Raw genomic sequence first — 18,492 nt, 5'->3', positions numbered from 1 at the left:
CGTGAAGGCGACAGTGACGCGGTCAGGGTCAGGTATCGGCTCGTCCCATGGAATTTTCATGGGTCCGATGTTATTTTGGAACACGTGGCGCAGAAACAAATGGTGTTCCCTTCTCGTGTGTTCCTCCAGCTGTTCTTCGGCCTGGTAAGTAATTAATAATTTTTAAGATATTTCTTTTCTGTAACTAAATCAATTCAATTTCACGGTTGTGTCGTATATAACGATATTTTAATTTCTTTTATTTTTTAATAAAATTAATTTATCCAACGGTTTGTTTGGGTGGACGGGAGAGCGGCGAGCCTCATTACTCGACCGGTGGTTTTCTTTACTTTTCAATTCTAGTTGTGGCTGCACATTGCACTCCTCATCTTGCCACGTCTCTCCCATTTTCCTAATTTTTAGGAAGCGGGGAGAATGGAGAGTCCCAATACAAATACCGTTAAGAGGAGTTTCTGATCAAAATATTCTTTTTTTCTTTTTTAAATATTTGTCAAAGTAATGTTATCGTATAACATAAGTACACTTTATTATTATTTAAAAAAAAACATATTTAATAATTATGATTTTAGCTTTAAATTTAAAATCACGATTCTCAATTCCAACTTTTTCTACTAAAAAAAAAGGTCACGTGAATAAGTAGGTAATTACAAAAACTAGATTAGTAAATATTTTGAGAGATGATTTATTTTCATTCATTTTTTCTTGAAAAGTATTATTTGAACTTTAAATTCTCTTTCATTGATTTTTTTCTTGAAAAGTACTATTTTGACAATGAACTCTCATTAAAAAAGAGTGAGAAATGCGTCCAAATAAATTAAATAAGTACTTGGATCATATGTCAACACTTTGTTTTTATTGGATAAGTACTTGGGTCATATATTCAACACTTTGATTCTTTATCAAAACTTTTGATTTATCCATGAGATTTTAAGATTAGGCTATACTGTTCGGTTTTTAATTCTCATCATTACGATCTCATCCTAGGTTTTATCTTAGTTTATTTTTAATTGCTTTATAATACATCCTTTAAAATATGTGAAAACTCTTGAAAGATAAGATCAAGACTCTTCATTATATCAAGAATAATGAGACATGTAAAAGTATATGAATATATCAACGAGCATGTATGCATTGTGCTACTAGGAACAAAATTAGGGCCTTGAATTCATGCTACTAATACATGACTAGACAGAATCTAATTTCGACTTAATTGATATGCTCAAAGTTCATTGTTTGACTACCCTATCTTCCTTGGTGAATAATAGAACTTATGCATGTTGTCCTTTAGAGTGACCTACTAGAGCTTGTTCCACTTTTTATGTTTCTTAAATCTTGGCACCATCAATATGAAGGAATTGTTAAAGTTGCCCTATTTTGAGATGCATCTCAATATGATTCGTACTTTTACATTATGGGATGGATGTTACACATAGTACTTGGTTTTGTTTTGTTTTGTTTTTCAGATTAATCTCCTTCAAGCTGTGAGATCCACTAAAAGTCTTGTAACTTTACTAGCTCTTAAAATCTTATTGCATTCAACTTTGAGAATGTAATATGGGGTTCTTTTCTGTAAATTTTTACTCACCTTTCATCACCCTTTATTTTAACGAGTTTGTCATTTTTTAAACACTTATTGAATTAGTAAATTCCCCATTGATCAAGTGAATTATTTGCCTTTGATGTAGTTTGTTATTGTTAATGCAACGATACACATAAATAAAATAAAGAAAGATAAGAGAATTTATCAATGTGATCTCTATATTTATTGAGTACTCCAACACTCAAAAATCCACTAATCAAACAATAATGAAGGTTCTCCTTCTTCTGACAATTATGATTGCATATACTTTTTCTTTCATTCACGAGACTCTAAATCATAAGAGGGTTAAAATACAATGAAAATAAACTCGTCCTTCAATAAAATAAAATAAATCTAAAGGGTAGCAACACTATATTAGGCATCACAATCCAACAACTATTAGCTTCTAGAATATGCATATCCTCCTCCAAGCTAGCACACTTATAAGTAGGAATAACAACGGGTTAAGTTTAGGACAGGTCGTCCTTGTCCGAACCCTACCCTTATATCACACAAAAATTTCCATCTTTAAGTAAACCTCATGACAAAGACAGGCAGGACAAGACAAGTAAATGAATTTGCAAACCTGTATCCACCTCGAATCTTTCTCAATGCCTTTTCAATCTTTAATCCTATGACCTTACTAGTTTTTATTTTTTGATCAATTTTCAACTAGATTTTTTGTATCAACCTTCTTCAGGCGAAAAAGTGAAGAGAACTCAAACTCATGAGCTATTCCACAATCTATACCCTTCAATTATATATGTTTTTTTCTTTTTAAATTCAAGAAGTTGAAGGTTTCTCAAACAACGAAAATCAACAGTACACCAGAAGTTGAACAAACAAATTTTTTTTTAAAAAAAAAAGTAAAACCAAAACCCAAAAAGAAAGGTGCAAAAATAAAGCAACCCATCTCACAATCCCAACATACAAATTTTTTTTCCTTCAAGAACTTGGAGCTAAAATGGTCTTTCCCGTTTTCTCGCTTTTCAATTTTATTTATACCCACATTATTCAGATGACATATTTGAGTTCTTTGTTTTCGTTGCCTTGGGCTTTGTTTTGTCAATGGATTTTAACATTGGGTTGAGATTGTATACACTTGGTCGTAGGAGAAACTTTGCGGGAGATTTTCAACTTGGCTATGATGGGGAGGCCATAGGGTATGCACAACAGTAAAGATCAAGAGACTACCAAAAGGGAAAAATGAATAAAAAATAAAAAATAAAAAAAAGGAATGAGATGAAAAATATTTATTTGATTTTTAATTATAATTATTTATATTTAATGTTAATAATATTTAAATTTCCATATTGTTCTTTATTTTGTACCATTTTATGACAAAGCCAATCCAACTTCTGAGATTTTTTTCTTAACCTCTTTTTAAAATTTTTATGCTACTTTTCCAAATCCATATAAATCCAAAAAAAAGTTTGAATCTTATAAAATCATTAATTATGAGGTCTAGAAAAAAAAAAAGTAGAAATTTCCATATTAATAATATAAATTTATCCTAAAAAGAAATGAATATAAAATTTTTTTATTACCTTAAATTCTAAAAGTTTTGATGATAGTTTTTAAGAATACAATATAAGTCTCTACCTCTTATATAACTCTTCCTATTTAGGATTTACAATTTTTTTTTGTTGTTAAAAAAAAACATATATTCAAATCATCATTTAGTTCCATTAATTTCATTGACTTTCTCTAAGATTTTGGTTAAATACGCTTAGTCCTCATTAGTTTAAAATTTTATCAAATATTTCTTCTATTATTTTCATTTGATATTTTCATTCACCTTTCCTCTCATTCAAAATAAGGAAGGTATATGATGAATTTTCAAATCAATAGAAGCTAACGGTATTTAGTTTAAATTTAAAAGGAGGTCAGTGAAATTTAACTGATAGTCTGGGATATATATAGGACATGTTACTCTTTTTGTTTGAAAATTATATACAATTGATTTATCACACTCTTGTATAAGAAATAATTTTACCCTTTTGATGGGTATTGAATTTGGTAAAAGACATTTTTGTGCCAAACACAACATAACCTTCTAGAAGATACAATCATAAATTAGAAATCTTTTGCTCCAAATCTTTTAAACCCCTACTTTATATTTTCTTCATCTTCAATGGTGAAATTAATTTTAAATTTTAGGATAAAATTTTGATCATTTTAACATGAATCTTTAAAGTTAAATATTTTTTTTCCCTTGAATTTTTTTATCCTTTTTGACCTCCATTCTCACTCAAAATCTCATAGTTTGCTTTTCAAAATTGGTAAAAATTTTAGTCCCCAATTTTTTTCTTACTTTTTGGGAATAATACCCTTTTATACTTTACATTTTCTTTGATAGATGCTATTAAAGTTCGTTTGATAATGATTCTAGGAAGTGTTTTTAATATTTTTAATACTTGAAAATTTTTATCATTCAAGTGTTAAAAATGTTAAAAACGCTTTCTAAAATCACCCCAAACGCACTCTTACTCTATTTTTTTCTTCTAAAAAATGACAACTTCATGAAAAAAATTTACTATTTTTTTATTAAAAACACTTTAAATAGAAATATTTTGAAACTTACTCTTAAAATATTTTTATAATAAAAACAAGAGTTTATTTGATAATAATTTTATAAAGCATTTTTGAAAAAACATGAAGTATTTGACAGAATTTATAAAACACTTTTAAAATCACTTTATAATATTTTTTGAAGAAATATTTATAAGTGATTCCCCTCAAAATACTTTCTAAGAAAATACATTCACTAAAAACACTTTGAAAAAAAAAAGTGAAGAAAACACTTTCACTAAAAACACTTTAAAGAAAAAATAGTTAGAATGTATTTGATAGTAGTTTTAGAGATGTTTCTAACTTTTCTAATACTTGAATGATGTAAATTTTTAAATGTTAAAAATGTTAGAAACACTTACTAAAATCATAGGCTCCTAAAGTATGTTTGATAGTGATTATATGAAGTGTTTATAATATTCTTAATATTTAAAAGATGAAAAATTTTAAATATTAAAAAACTAAAAATACTTTTTAAAATCACTGTCAAATATGTTTTAACTCTTTTGCTATAAACATTCTTAAAAAGAATCACTTAATAATTAAAAATAAACTAAAAAAAATGTTTTAATGATAATTTTGATAACAAAAAGTGATCTTTTGAAGATTTACCAATTAAGTGATTGTCCGGAAATCACTTCAAAATTTTTTTCAAACATTTTAATTTTAAGAAAACACTCTCGAATACTAAAAACATTGGAAATACTTTTTTCAAGATAACTTCAAAATGGGGTGTGCATAAGGTCACAAAAGTTAAATGGGCAAAATAAATTCGACCTTTTTTTTTCCCCAATATTTATTCAATTCTAAATTTAGATGTAGGATCATTTTCCGGTAGAGTTGCACCACCTAATCTCACTTAACTTGCAAGAACATGTAGATATAAGTCTACTTAACTTGCAAGAACATGTAGATATAAGTCTGCTTTGAGAATGAGTTTTATATGATGCTGGGTTCATTTAGAATTTCATCAAGTGGAACGTGACAACCCATAATTCATTGATACCTTACCTTTTTCTTATGCATGATGTTTCATCCTTTGCAATTTGTATGATCATGACTCCTTGCCTTACCCTAAATTCAAACTTGATTTGCATACCAAACTTTCCACCTATATGCACTCAACATTACTAAACTCCATATCATATAAATAAAGGTAATATTACAATTTATCATCTTACATATCATATGTTTAATTTGTGTATTTGTTTTTATTCTGTTTATTAATCTATAAAATGAATGTGATGTCCTATATCGGATATGGGATAAAAATTTTAACATTATATAAGTATGGACTCTTCTTAACCAAGTAAACCCTTTTTAAAGTTGTGATGATCAATTTGGGTGTAAAACAAATAATATCTATACGATTGAGTGTGGATCATTACAAATTATATCAGAATTGATATATGAGAGTTTATTTGACCTCATAAAGGGTATTTATCTGTTTAATGTGTCTAAAATTGATAATATTTATATAATTGGATGCAAGTCGTTATAATAAATTTTTTAATTAAATTAGATACAAAGGGGTGTTTATCTTGTAATATTACCTTTATTTTTATTTTTTGGGTTTTGATTTATGTATTCACTCTCAACATGTAATGAATTTCACTTGGTGAAGGAAAGTGAAAGAAATATGAATAATTGGACATTTTATAAGAATAATTTTTATTTTTTGGAAAATTATGATATTTTTGGGTAAAAAATTCACATTTCATGCTTTGAAAAATTGAAACGAATAGGAAAATTTTTGGATTTAAAGGGATAAAACTCTCTCTCTCTCTCTCTCTCTATGAACTAAGAACATTTTTATCTTTTTCTTTTTGGAGCTTACCCATCCCCATCCTAAAAACATAATCATCCCTTCCGCTCCTCCTCCCCCCATCTCTTTTCCCTTTTCATCCCATCTTCCTCACTTTAGATTTCAAAAAATAAAAATAAAAAGGGAAAGCAGGATGGCTGGGGAAGATTAGGAGAATTGGCGTAAAGAAAATGGAAAGTGCTGAAAGACAATAGGGAGTTTGGGAGGCCTAAGAAGTGATTAAGATGTGATTAAGACAACAAAATAAACACTTCTTTTAAGTATATGCTGTGAAAGCAAAGACAATTATTTGCTTTTCAAACGCACGCTCCAAGCTCTTGGCTGGAAAATTTATAGCCACATCTATTATTTGATTAGACGTTAATTAATCATGATTTTGACATCACTTTCTCTGTAGAATTAAATTTGAATCCTCCTGCCAGTTTGTCAGATATCCGAGGGCATTCTTGTAAATATCTATTTCCTTTTGAGTTACGTTGAAGATCCAAATCCAAGCCGGCCGTTAAAAAAAAGGAAAAGGGAGAAAAATTAAATATAAGGAAGAAGGAAAAGGAAAAGGAAATTCAAAAAACAAGTCTCCAGCGAGTCTCGCCTCCTTCTTCAGCCAGTCTCACACAGACAGTCCTCGGAAGGATCAAATCCATCGTTGGATTGAGGAAAACAATGTTCGAACCACAACATTTCATGGATTTACACGACAATTCAAGTCTAGGAGACCCCAAATCCTGGCTTTCCGGCGATGACAACTCCTCTCCGATTCACCGCCGGACTCAGTCCTCCCTGTCCTCCGCCTCCGCCGCCGGAACTGCTGCCAATGTTGACAGACTCCTCTTTAACGACCTCGTCGAGATCGTCCCTCTCGTGCAGTCTCTCATTGTCAGTTCTTTCTCCGCTCTTTTCTTTTAGGGTTTTTAATCTCTTTCCGAATTTGTTTGCTTTCGGAGATTTTGGAAAAATAAATAAATAAATTCAGGAAAATTTGGAAGGGGTCTTTTGTGTTTTTTTAACCCAAAAAGAGTGGGCTGGTGGTGTAATAGCTCAGTGGAGCGGGGGTTTTGGATACTAAAGATGAGAAATTTAAGGGTTAAAGAAGTAATTTCTTTTGCTTTCTTTCATTTTCTCAGCAACCAAACAGGGGATTGTTACCTGTTTTATTTCTAAAATTTGAATTTGGCCAGGATCGGAAGGCGAGCAGTTCGTTCACCCGAGTTGGTGCAGTCACCTACACCAAGACGCCTTCAAGAGAATCTTTGTCCAGGAGGGTAAGAGCTCTGATCTAGGGTTTTAATTTTTGTGAAAGCTTTGGCATTTTATGTTCAGTTTAATCGAAATAATGCGTTGCTTGGGTTGAATTATGGTTTTTCCCCCAAAACTTTACGTTATGTCTCTTGGTTACCAGTGGGCAATGTGTCTTTTGTTTATTTTTTCTGACTTTGGTGCGATTAAGGTGCAAAATATGATAATGTGAAGGGCGCTTGGGCTCTAATGATGTATAATTGAAGTCATTGGAAATGTTTACTTATTGATTATTATTTCTTTTACTGGAAGTAAAGTGCAGTGGCTCCCTTGCCAACATGTTGAGAAGATGATGCATTATAGATATTGAGATACTTTTCTCAGAAAAACACAAAACACCTGATTGTTAGGGCATGTAAGAGCGTTGAAGGGGTATGGAGTTGGAAATCTAATGTGAGACAAATGTTAGTATGCTTGCTAAACTAAATGCTGGTATGGAGTCTAAAAAAATTAAGAAGTTCGACATAGAATTTATTTTTTATGTCTACACTGTCATAGAATGCTATGTGGAAATAAGAGCAAAATGTTGGTGTTTTTGTTTGAGAAGAGTGTGCACTCATGGTCATTTGTAATTTTTTGTTGTTCTATTCAGTGTATGATAATTATTGAAAATAGAAGATTAAGATGTAGCATTCAGTTGCCTATCAAAAAGCCTATAAGAAAAAGGATGTAGAATTCACATGAGTGATTATACAAGTCCCTTCATTCTTGTTGCTTGAGCATCATGATAGCATTGCAGGGCTGCAAATGCTGACATAAAGCCTTTTTTTTTATAGGCAAGAGGATTATATATAGAAAGCACCAAAATAAAAGGCGCAACAAAGTACACACAATTTATACATTTGTCCCCAAAAAAAGGACAGCGAGAAGAAAAAGTAAGAAGCAAAAAAAAAAAAACCTTCTCATTACTTAGAACTAATCCAATTAACAAAACCTAAAATAGTTAAAGACTGGTCATCTATATGTACCCAATCAAAAATTCATGAAAGATAGCTTAATTGCTTGCTCTAATTGTTCGGAGTCTTCAAAAGCCCTCATGTTTCTTTTCTTCCAAAATAGACACAAAGGAGTGGTCCTCTAAGCTTTTTGGCTTTTCTAGCCCATGAAGGTTCCATGCCAGCTCAATAGAGGTTCTCTTACTGTTGACCATCACTTTTCTTTTGTTGCAGTTTTCTGAACTGAAAGGGAGAAATACAGCTCAATCTATCCCCACAAAAAAGCGAAGGGACCATGGAGAAAAGGACCAGGGAAGGAATGGTAGCAATAACCAAGATGGATGTGCTGATGGCTTCTCACTTTTCTCCTCTAGGGCTGTGGCATCAGAGAAGGACAAAGAAGAGCTTATTGCATTGAGGGAACAAGTGGAGGATTTACAGAGGAAATTAGCAGAGAAAGATGAACTCCTGAAATCAGCAGAGATTTCAAAGAGCCAGATGTCTGCTGTTCATGATAAACTAGATGAACTGAAGCAACAGGTAGCAGAAAAGGACTCTTTAATTAAATCTACTCAACTACAACTTTCTGATGCGAAGGTATGCTATTGCTTTTGTCTATCTGTTAGTTGAATGAATGTCTTTGTTTTACAATATGATTGTAACTTGTGACTTGCTATTTTGTTGTGGTCATACTTTTAACATGATTATATGCATGCATCATCTCATTGTACTGCAATGCCTAGTGAAACCAAATCATCGATATGGATATAAGAAAATAGACTGAGGCAGCTAAAGGGTGTGGTATTATATGTTCGCTACTGAAGTTTGCATTGTATGGCATCTTATGTTTGGAGGAGCTTAGAAGGTGGGGAAATTCAGGCTCTTCAGGGGTGAGAGTCTATAGAACTTTTTATGCAGCTAGCCTTCATAAGATGGGAGATCTTAGGTCTTTAAGGTGACCTTTTATTTACCTAGCACTTCTTTGAATAAGTTGGGAGATCTTTGGTCTTTAGTAAATTCAGTAGGCTATTAATTGGCTCATTCTTAAGTCTTGCAAATTAAGGAGATTCTTGTCCTCAGGTACAGGAACTTCTTGGAAGACCCTAGTTCTGTTTGAAAATGCCTCTCATTTGAATAGCACTTTTGAAATAGCTACTCAGCATCATTCATCTGGTTTCTAGGTGGGAAATTCCTAACAAAAGTGTATGCAAAGTCGATGCAGAAATGATCTTATCTCATGATTTCCCCTTTGCCTTCATCATTGGTTATTTAATTATTGGAAAGGGTTTTTTTTTTTTTTTTTTTCGATAAGCAACCAGAAAATATAGGTATATATATAGAAAAGGAAAGGGTGGTACAAAACAGAAAGGCTAAAGTTCACCAAAGTACACCGGGAGTATACAAAAAGGAACCAAGGTAAAAAAGAGAGAAAAAAAAAAAGGAAGAAAGGGGGCAAAGAAAGGAAAGTACCACCTGCCCAACAATTACTTAGCTCCTAACCAACAGATAAAATCAATGAAAAACATAGAATTTCCATCTATATGAGTCCTAACATAATTCAAAAAGGAAAGTAGGAAAGAGGATTTTAGCAAATGATATGAAAAATCTACATATTCAAAAGCCCTCTGATTTCTTTTGCGACAAATGGTCCAAAAAAGACACAAAGGGGCAGCTAACCAAACTTTCTTCCACCTTTTTCCTACTTAAGCTCCCTTCCATCTTCGTAACATCAACCTAATTGAAGAATAAATCATCCATTGTAACCTAAATAAGGAAAAAACCAACTGTTGTAGAAGACAAGCTATACCACAATGAAGATGCAAACGGTCAATGGATTCCTCCTCCCTTTTACACATAAAACATCTATTGACTTAAGACATCCCCTTTCTTTTGAAACCGGTCTAAAGTTAGGATTCTTTCCTAAGTAACTTCCCATGCAAAAAACCAACTCTCCTTGGGACCCATGGATTCCCAACAGTTCTAGCTAGGAAGGCCTCCGAATCCTCTAGGTCCAGAAAAAGAGTAGAAAGTTTTAACGAAGAACTTTTCATTCCTTGAACTTGACCAAGTCATTCTGTCCTCTAGATTATGCCTAATTGAATGCTTTTGGACCTTCTGCAGAAAGGCCTCCATCATCTCTAACTCTCAATCATGGAACTGTTTGGAGAAATTGGGACACCAATGACCCAGGTTCCCATCTTTCTCCCACAAATTTGCTACCCATGAATCCTTTGAAATAGCAATGGCGAATAAGGTAGGGAAAAACTCTTTTACCGATGTGTCACCACACCATTTGTACAATGAAAACTTGATTCTCTTTCCATTCTTGACAAAGAAACAGATTTTTCTTTTAAAAACCTCCTAATTTTTTTTATAGCCTCCGAAAAGGCAACACCATAGCCTTTCTTTGGGCATTCTCGAACTCCAACCTCCTTCGTCCTCCCCATACTTCTCAATTATCACTTGCTTCCACAAAGATTCCTTTTCAAAGGTGAACGAACCTCCATTCCCACTTACCCAAAAGTGCCATGTTGAGAACAAAGAGATTTCTAATACCAAGACCATTTTTTTCTTATCTAAGCACACTTTAGCCTAACCAAGGATGAAAATATCGGTTTTAATGGATATATTAGTAGTTGGATATTATGGATATATTAGGAAATATCAGTGAAAATTTTGGCAAAAAATATTGGTGGGACAAAAATTGATTAAAACTCAATAGATGTTATGAAAACTAATAAAAAATGATAGAAAAACGATTACATATATATATATATATATGATTGTTTTAATGAAAAAGTTGATATATGTATAATAAATTTGTAACATTAGGTAGATATACTCAATAAATAATAATATATTTAATTTGTATATATTGTAGAATATAAAAGAAATGATGATATATATAAGATTTTTTTAATTTAAAAATATTGATAATTTTATTTATAAATTTATATTTGGCTTATATTTAATTATTATACAAAAGACATGGTAAGATAATTAAAATTAACTTATTTGTTTTATATTTATAATATATGAAACGATATGCATATAATATATATATATATATATACACGTTCTTTTATTAGGTTTTGTATTCTATGAGGAGCATTCCTCATGCTTCTCTCTTTCTTTTATTAATAAAAACTTATCTTTGTTTATATATATATATATTTCCATGTGCTTAAGTAACACAAAAGGAAATTTGGTCTAGTGGCATGGACCATTTGCTTCAAGCATCAGGATTCGGGCTCAAATATTTCAACAAAAAATCAGCAATATTCCTGACGTTTTCATCCTTAAGCCCAACTCGATGAGTTTTTTTCTCTAAAACTCCTCCACTCCACAAGAAATCTCTTTGAACCTTTACGAGTCTTAAACTTACCCTTCTTGGAATCACTAATAAAGACATGCAATAGATAGGAAGGCTAAACAGGGTGCTTTTAATGAGAGTGAGCCTCCTACCTTTCGACAAGTATTATATTTTCCATAAGGCTAATCTTTTCTAAACTCTCTCCTCCATTGCTCCCCACACATTTGCCGACTTAAAAGAGCCTCCCAATGGGAGACCTAAATAGGTAAAGGGGAGACACCCTATTTGACAACCCAAAACAACTGCCAACTCATCCAGATTATCAATCCTCTCCACTGAGATTAGCTCACTCTTTTCCATATTGACTTTCAACCTAGAAATTGTCTTAAACCACATGAGAGTCCAATTCAAAATTGCTCTACATTAGCCTCACAAAAAATGATAGTATCATCAACATATAAAAGATGAGATGCCTCAACTAGCCAACTACTCCTTCCTACTGAGAAACCAGAAATGGAACCTCCTTCCCTTGCCTTCACAAACAACTAACTAAAAGCCTCCATCGCCAAGACAAATAAATAAGGAGAAAGGGAGTCTTCTTACCTCAAACCTCGCTTTGGAAGAAGTCAGTGGGGTTCTCATTCAATAACACTGAGAAGAGAGCTGAAGACATACACCATTTCATCTAACCAACCCACTTTTGCCCAAAATCCATTTTCTACATAACTTCTAAAAGAAAACTTCAATTAACATGATCATAAGCCTTCTTTATATCAAGCTTATAAATGATTTCAAGAGTAGAGCTCTTTAATCTTGAATCAATAGCCTTGTTTGTAATTGGGGCAGCTTCTAAAGCCTGCCTTCCCTCAACAAAGGCATGCTAAAAATCATATTCTACTTTGCCAACAACTTAAGCCTGCTAACCAACACTTTGGCTAAAAGCTTATACAAACTCCCTATCAAACTAATGGATCTAAAGTCTTTCAAATCATTTGCACCCCTTTTCATCGGAATTGGATCCAAGAAAGTAGCATTTAGCCTCCCTACAAAGGAATTTTGCTCAAAGAGCTCTTTGAAGAAGCCCATTCCTCCAACTTAACAAAATCCCAACATAGTTGCTAAAAAGTGAAAGTGAAACCATCTAGCCTGGGAGCTTTGTCCCCTTCTAAGCTAGATAAGGCGGAGAAAATCTCCTCCTATGAGAATGGAGCCTCCAAACCCCTCACTTTAGCACTCTTTAAACTAGAGAAATCCATTATACTATTACTAGGTCTCCAACCCCTAACCCCGAAGGAAAGACTACGGAATGCATCCACAACACCAACCTTTTTCTTATAGGTAAAAGCATAAAAAAATATTATATAAATAAAGAATAAATGGCGCCCAAAGGCCAACCCAAAGCATACAGGGTTCACAACACCAACCTTAATCTCTGCATCCTTGAAAAGCCAAACCTTGTTCACTCTAATTCTAGCCAAGATAATTTCTTCTTTTGTGAGCATTAGCCATCTTGCGGAAAAAACTAGTATTTCCTATCTCCCTCCTCTAACCATAAAGCTAAGACTTCTACCTCCAAGAGATTTCCTCCATCAATGTGCATTTGTTATTCTCTTCCATTACACACCTCGTAATCTCTCCCTCTTCAATACCAAGGACATAATCCCTCTCCCTCTGATCCTAAAAACCAATCCACTTCTAGGCCTTTTCCTTTCTAGCTAAGATAGAAACAAACGCCTCTTTATTCCACACTTTTAAATCCTTTTTCAACTCTTTGAACTTCCAAGCCAACACGAAACTGTATGAACCTCTAACCATATAACTTATCCACCAAGTTTAACTTGCTCTATGAAACCCTTTTCTTTTAGCCACATGTTCTCAAACCTAAAAGGAGTTCTACCCCTTCTCATCTTGCCACCGTCTAACAAAATTGGGACATGATCATAAGCTACTTTGGGGAGAACACTCTCTAGGATATTGTTGAAGTGGCTCTCCTAATCTTTAGATATAAGGAGCCTATCCAGTCTCAAAGCAAAACAATTATTCAACTCCCCACACCAAGTAAAAGGACCTTTAATCAAAGGCAAATCCTGTAAATTTAACTCCTCTATTATCTTTGAGAAACGTCTCATAGATGGAAAGCACCAAGAGCAATTCCTCTTTTCCTTAGGGAATCTAACTATGTTGAAGTCTCCTCCAACACACCAAGGGTCATTCCACAAACCCCCGATACCCTTCAACTCAACCTAAAAGGCCTCTCTTTCCTCCCTGAGAACATGATCACACACCTTTGTAAACAACCACTTGAAACTATCCTCACAGTTCTTGAAATGGCTAGAAATGGAGAAAGCACCCACCTCCAATCTGTAAGCTCTAGAACCCTATCATCCCAGAACACCACTACACCACCTAAAGCGCCCTTAGCTTCCAACGCTCTTCAATTAAGAAATTTGCTTACCCCCAAGCTCCTCACCAATCGAGTCGTCATCTTTTGAACTTTAGTTTATTGCAAACAAACTAGATTGGCTCTCTAAGACTTTATTAAGGATTTTAAAATCTTTCATTTGTTTCCATCATTTACTCTCCTAACATTCCAAAGAAGGATCTTTAACTTCATTAACTAACTGCAACAATCTCCCATCCACTCCTATGTCTCCTTTTCTCCCTGATTGAAGCCTCATCATAATTAATTGAACATGACGACTTCCTTAGCTCTCTATCCCCTCTCAACAGGGGTTTGAACTTCCTCCTACTCCTCGAAATCGAACCTCTATTACCCCTTCGATGCTCCAATCTTTTAAATAAGGCCAAAACCTCCTTTTCGAAACTCTCTATAAGCATTCCTAAAAACCTAATGAACTCCAACAACTTGTTCTCAACCCCTATAACCTTCCTTTTTGGGTTCTCTACAAAGGCCTTCCTTGACTAAGCCACCATCTACTCTCTTAACCTCCTTCCCAAACACTCAGTAGGCTCCCATTTGGAAGAACCACCTTCAAGGACACTTAGGAAATGTCTCCACATTAAACTCCCCTGACGACGGCCACTCTGAGCAAGCCACAATCATCACAGCTCCCAAAGTAGGAGAGCGAGAAGAAGAATAAGGGACTCCCCCCTCCTGAAGAAGCAGAAGGAAGCAACACACTTGAAAACCTAGCCACCTCTGCCAGAAGTGCTTCCTTAATCGCCTTCGGCAAGATGCTTAAAAAACTAGTTGCAAGGGACTGCTTAAAAAAAAAAAAAAAAAAAAATCCTAGTGCCAGATGCTTGTATGGTTTGTCAATAATAGCCTTTGGTGCTTATATATATTTCTAATTCTTTTGGAATTTCGGTTAGACTTTATAGAGCTTACAGTTCATTTTTAAACCTTGGTGAGGCCTTAAAGCGGGATGTCTTTAAAATATCTTGTGTATTGCATTGACTTTTCTATATTATGTACAATAAATTCTTGCCTTTTTGTTGTTTCCATTTGTTATGTTTTTGTTGTAAGGTACTGTCATAAATGATTTGGTTTTTTCTTTTTTCCATGTTGTAAGCAATTTTGTGCAAGTATTTTATTGATTTTGGGGAGATTTAAAATGGTGTATATTCGTTTATGTGTGTGCACACAAGTGTAAACAGGAGGAATAATGCATAGAGACAGGATTTGATCAGGAAAAAAAGTGTTCTCTTCACTTGTCTCTGTGTTTTCTCTAGTTCAATGGCTTAGTTCTTGACCCTGAAATGTTAGTTATTTAGATAAATTAAATTTAGGAGAAAAATAATCAGATTAGAGAATATTCGAGTAAGATAACGGTTTACAGTAAGATTCTATGTATTTACTAATTTTGCCTGGTCTTTAAACACTGGCTTGGATTACCTTCAGCCTGGAAATTGGATTCTTTATTATGCAATAATGAATTCATTGGGTGGACATTGTTGATTTTGTATTTGTGTGTATTTGGTTGTTAAAATCTCGAGGTGAGGGTAGCTGGCATAGCCTCAGCTAGAATTATGTGCCATATAAGATGTTATATAGTCTGTTGCAAGTTGTTACCAAATCAATCTATTTTACACATATCCAATAACTTAATTAAGCCTTAAATCAACCTTCATTGACCACAGCCATCAAACGTGAAAGACTGTAGTCTTATGACATCCATGATACTATAACATCAACAGTGAATGAAATCATGGTTACAAAATGTTTGGCTTTTTTCTTTTTCTTTAAAGCAAGTACAAGAAACCACTAGAAGGGCCTGAAAATTTGAGGCTGCCACTCATGTCTAATATGTACCTCAGGTGTCTAGTGATACCATAAGTATGGGTTAGGGCTCAAACTCAAGACCTCTAGGAACCCAAGTTCTGATATCATTTTGAACTAATAGTTCCCAAAAGCTTAAGAGTATTAGGGAATGGGTTAAAAATCTAAATCAAACTAACAATAGGCTCTGCAGTTCAATCACACCTAGTGACAAACAGAAAAAAGGAATCATTTACATGCACAGTATATGGAGCCTATCCTAATTTGACAGCCTTGAAACAAAACTGACAATATTGAACTCATCTATAAATACAATAAATACACACTACTAAAGTGAGGAGAGCCAATATTCAAGAACACGCCAAAGGGGAATTCCTTAAACTCTGGCAGCCTGTGCTTGGCCTTGTACCACATAGAGTCCAATTGCTGAGCCTTGGACAGCAGTCTAGATCCTTAGAAGCTTGGTTGAGTTTGAATAAGATAAAATTGGCATGTATGAACTTTGCGAAACTGACTTGAGAGAAATTGCCTGTTTATGCCCCCAATACCCATTGGGATGTTGTGTGAACATCTTTAAACTTTCAACTAGTAGTCTTGTCTCTTCTTCTGAAAGAACAAAGTAGTTTCACCACTCTAATAGGTCAGCACGTGGTTTATGTGTCTTTCTTGATTGTTTGTTGTGAATCCATCTCCCCTCGTAATTAATAGCTGCCCTTTCTCACAGATCAAGCTTGCCGACAAACAAGCAGCCCTGGAAAAGATACAGTGGGAAGCAATGACATCCAACAGGAAAGTGGAGAAGCTCCAGGAAGATCTAGAATCTATGCAGGCAGATATTTCATCATTTATGCTTTTATTTGAAGGCTTGACAAAGAATGATTCCACTATACGTTCCGAAAGCTATGATATCACGCCATATCATTTAGGTCATCTTCCTCCAATTGTAAGCTCATGATCCCCCATCTTGGTTTTCGTTTTTCATCATCTCTTATCGTTCATGATCTGGTAGACAAATAAAATAGGCAACTCTTAGGACGAGACGGTTAACTATCAATACCTCCATAATTATGCATATTTTCACTTAGCTTTAAACGAGTAAAATGATTAGGGGAAACAAAATACTTTTTGCCTCTAATTAGATCATCACAATTAACTTGGCCAGTAGGTTTTTGGGAGACAATGGCAAGAACCCATTGTTGGTGGTTGTATTATTCTAATTAGACCATCGATGGGTGTGAACAGGATGATCTGGATGAGATAGGGGCACAGAAAATGGAGGAGGCAAGAAAAGCTTATGTTGCTGCAGTCGCAGCTGCCAAAGAAAACCAAGATGAAGAATCTATTGCACTTGCAGCCAATTCAAGATTACATCTTCAATCATTTGTTTTCAAAAACCATAATATGGATGTCAACCGGGCAAGTCCAGATGTCAGGATTGCTGGAGCTCCTGTTGGAGCAGTTGCTCACTAGCCCCTTGGCCTATTTATATTATAGGCTCAATAGTGGGATAGTAGCTTCTACATTGTTGATAATTATTATTGCATTCCACCAAGATCAAACTCGTTGTGTCCCATGTTTTGTATTCTTGTTTGCAAATGTTTATTGTAAGTGAATGTTTGGAATTGATGCACCTGTATGAGGGTCCTCTGATTTCAATTCATACTACTTGTTCAAAGCAGACAGATACTTCATTAGGTAATGGTCTTGTTAGAAGCAACAGTGAGGAGTGAGGACAACAGGCGTAAATATTTATTGAGAATAAGTTGAAAAAAGTGTTTTTCATATTTAAATTTGCAAACAGAATTTTGTTTCAAAAAATAATTGATAGTTTTCAATTTTTGAGTATTGGTCTAGAAAACTATTTTTTGATATATGGGATAAATGAGAAAAAAAGAAAAGAAAAAAAGGATGGAAACCGAAGCACTTGGATGGTAGGAATTGCTAAAGCATTTTCAGAAGATGGAGATTTTGATTTCAATCTTGATTTCATTTCGATTTTGTTAGAGAAAAGAGAATTTGTTTTTCCATGATAGTTAAAAGAAAATTTAGGTTCTATTTAAGAAGTGTTTTTTAAAATAGTTTTAAAAAACAGTTTTTTATTCTAATGTTTGGTAAAATAAAAGTTTTTTTAGAAACTTAAAATATTTTTAACTTGTTTTTTATGTTTTTAAATATATTTTAAAAATAATTTTTTATGTCATGCTTTATTTTTAATTATTCTTCATATTTATATAATTATTTTTTAAAATAATTTTTATAAAATAATTAAAAGATATTATTTGAAAACATTATGTTTTCTATTTTTAATTTTTTTTATTGTCAAACATTTTTTTGTTTTTTTTAGATAATAGAAGACTATTTTAAAAAACAATTACCAAACAAGTTCTTAATGTTTATTTGACAATATTTTTTAAAACATTTCTTAAAAGTAATTGTGGATTGTTTTCAAGACCAAAATTCTATTTGGGATTTGAATATGAGATTCAATTTTCTTACCTTATTTTTTATAAAGATATTGTCCACTTATAAAATGTAAAAATGTTTTAAGTATTCTTCAACTTTTCAATTGTTGTTGAGAACATTATGCAAAAAAATAAATAAAAACAAATTCCAAAAATTTATTTTTGAAAAAGATTTAATGTTTAGTCTTAATATGAAAGTAATCAATTTCATGCAAATATAAATAAAATCAATTACACAAATGAGCACAATAATATAAAAAAACTACCTAAC

At 33.1% G+C, this 18,492-nt stretch overlaps 1 protein-coding gene across 1 annotated transcript; it reads left to right on the top strand.

Moving 5' to 3' along the window:
* Positions 1–6,525: 6,525 nt before the first annotated feature.
* On the top strand, positions 6,526–17,437 carry LOC117905195 (protein MICROTUBULE BINDING PROTEIN 2C). The gene is made up of 5 exons (XM_034818139.1): positions 6,526–6,851; positions 7,154–7,237; positions 8,441–8,803; positions 16,484–16,702; positions 17,002–17,437. Exons 1-5 carry the CDS (start codon positions 6,639–6,641, stop codon positions 17,227–17,229), a joined length of 1,107 nt encoding a protein of 368 aa, XP_034674030.1. The 5' UTR covers positions 6,526–6,638; the 3' UTR covers positions 17,230–17,437.
* The last annotated feature ends 1,055 nt before the right edge of the window (positions 17,438–18,492 follow it).

The sequence above is a fragment of the Vitis riparia genome, chromosome 17 (genome assembly GCF_004353265.1).
Source record: "Vitis riparia cultivar Riparia Gloire de Montpellier isolate 1030 chromosome 17, EGFV_Vit.rip_1.0, whole genome shotgun sequence".
NCBI classification, from domain to species: Eukaryota; Viridiplantae; Streptophyta; class Magnoliopsida; order Vitales; family Vitaceae; genus Vitis; species Vitis riparia.
This window is presented reverse-complemented; position numbering and strand designations above follow the sequence as displayed.

What these genes read in the sequence shown, in the direction of transcription:
- LOC117905195 (XM_034818139.1), top strand. Translation starts at nt 6,639, where the DNA reads ATGTTCGAACCACAACATTTCATGGATTTACACGACAATTCAAGTCTA. An exon ending in GAGAATCTTTGTCCAGGAGG is followed by an intron (nt 7,238 to 8,440) that starts GTAAGAGCTCTG and finishes CTTTTGTTGCAG; the next exon opens with TTTTCTGAACTGAAAGGGAG. An exon ending in TACAACTTTCTGATGCGAAG is followed by an intron (nt 8,804 to 16,483) that starts GTATGCTATTGC and finishes CCTTTCTCACAG; the next exon opens with ATCAAGCTTGCCGACAAACA.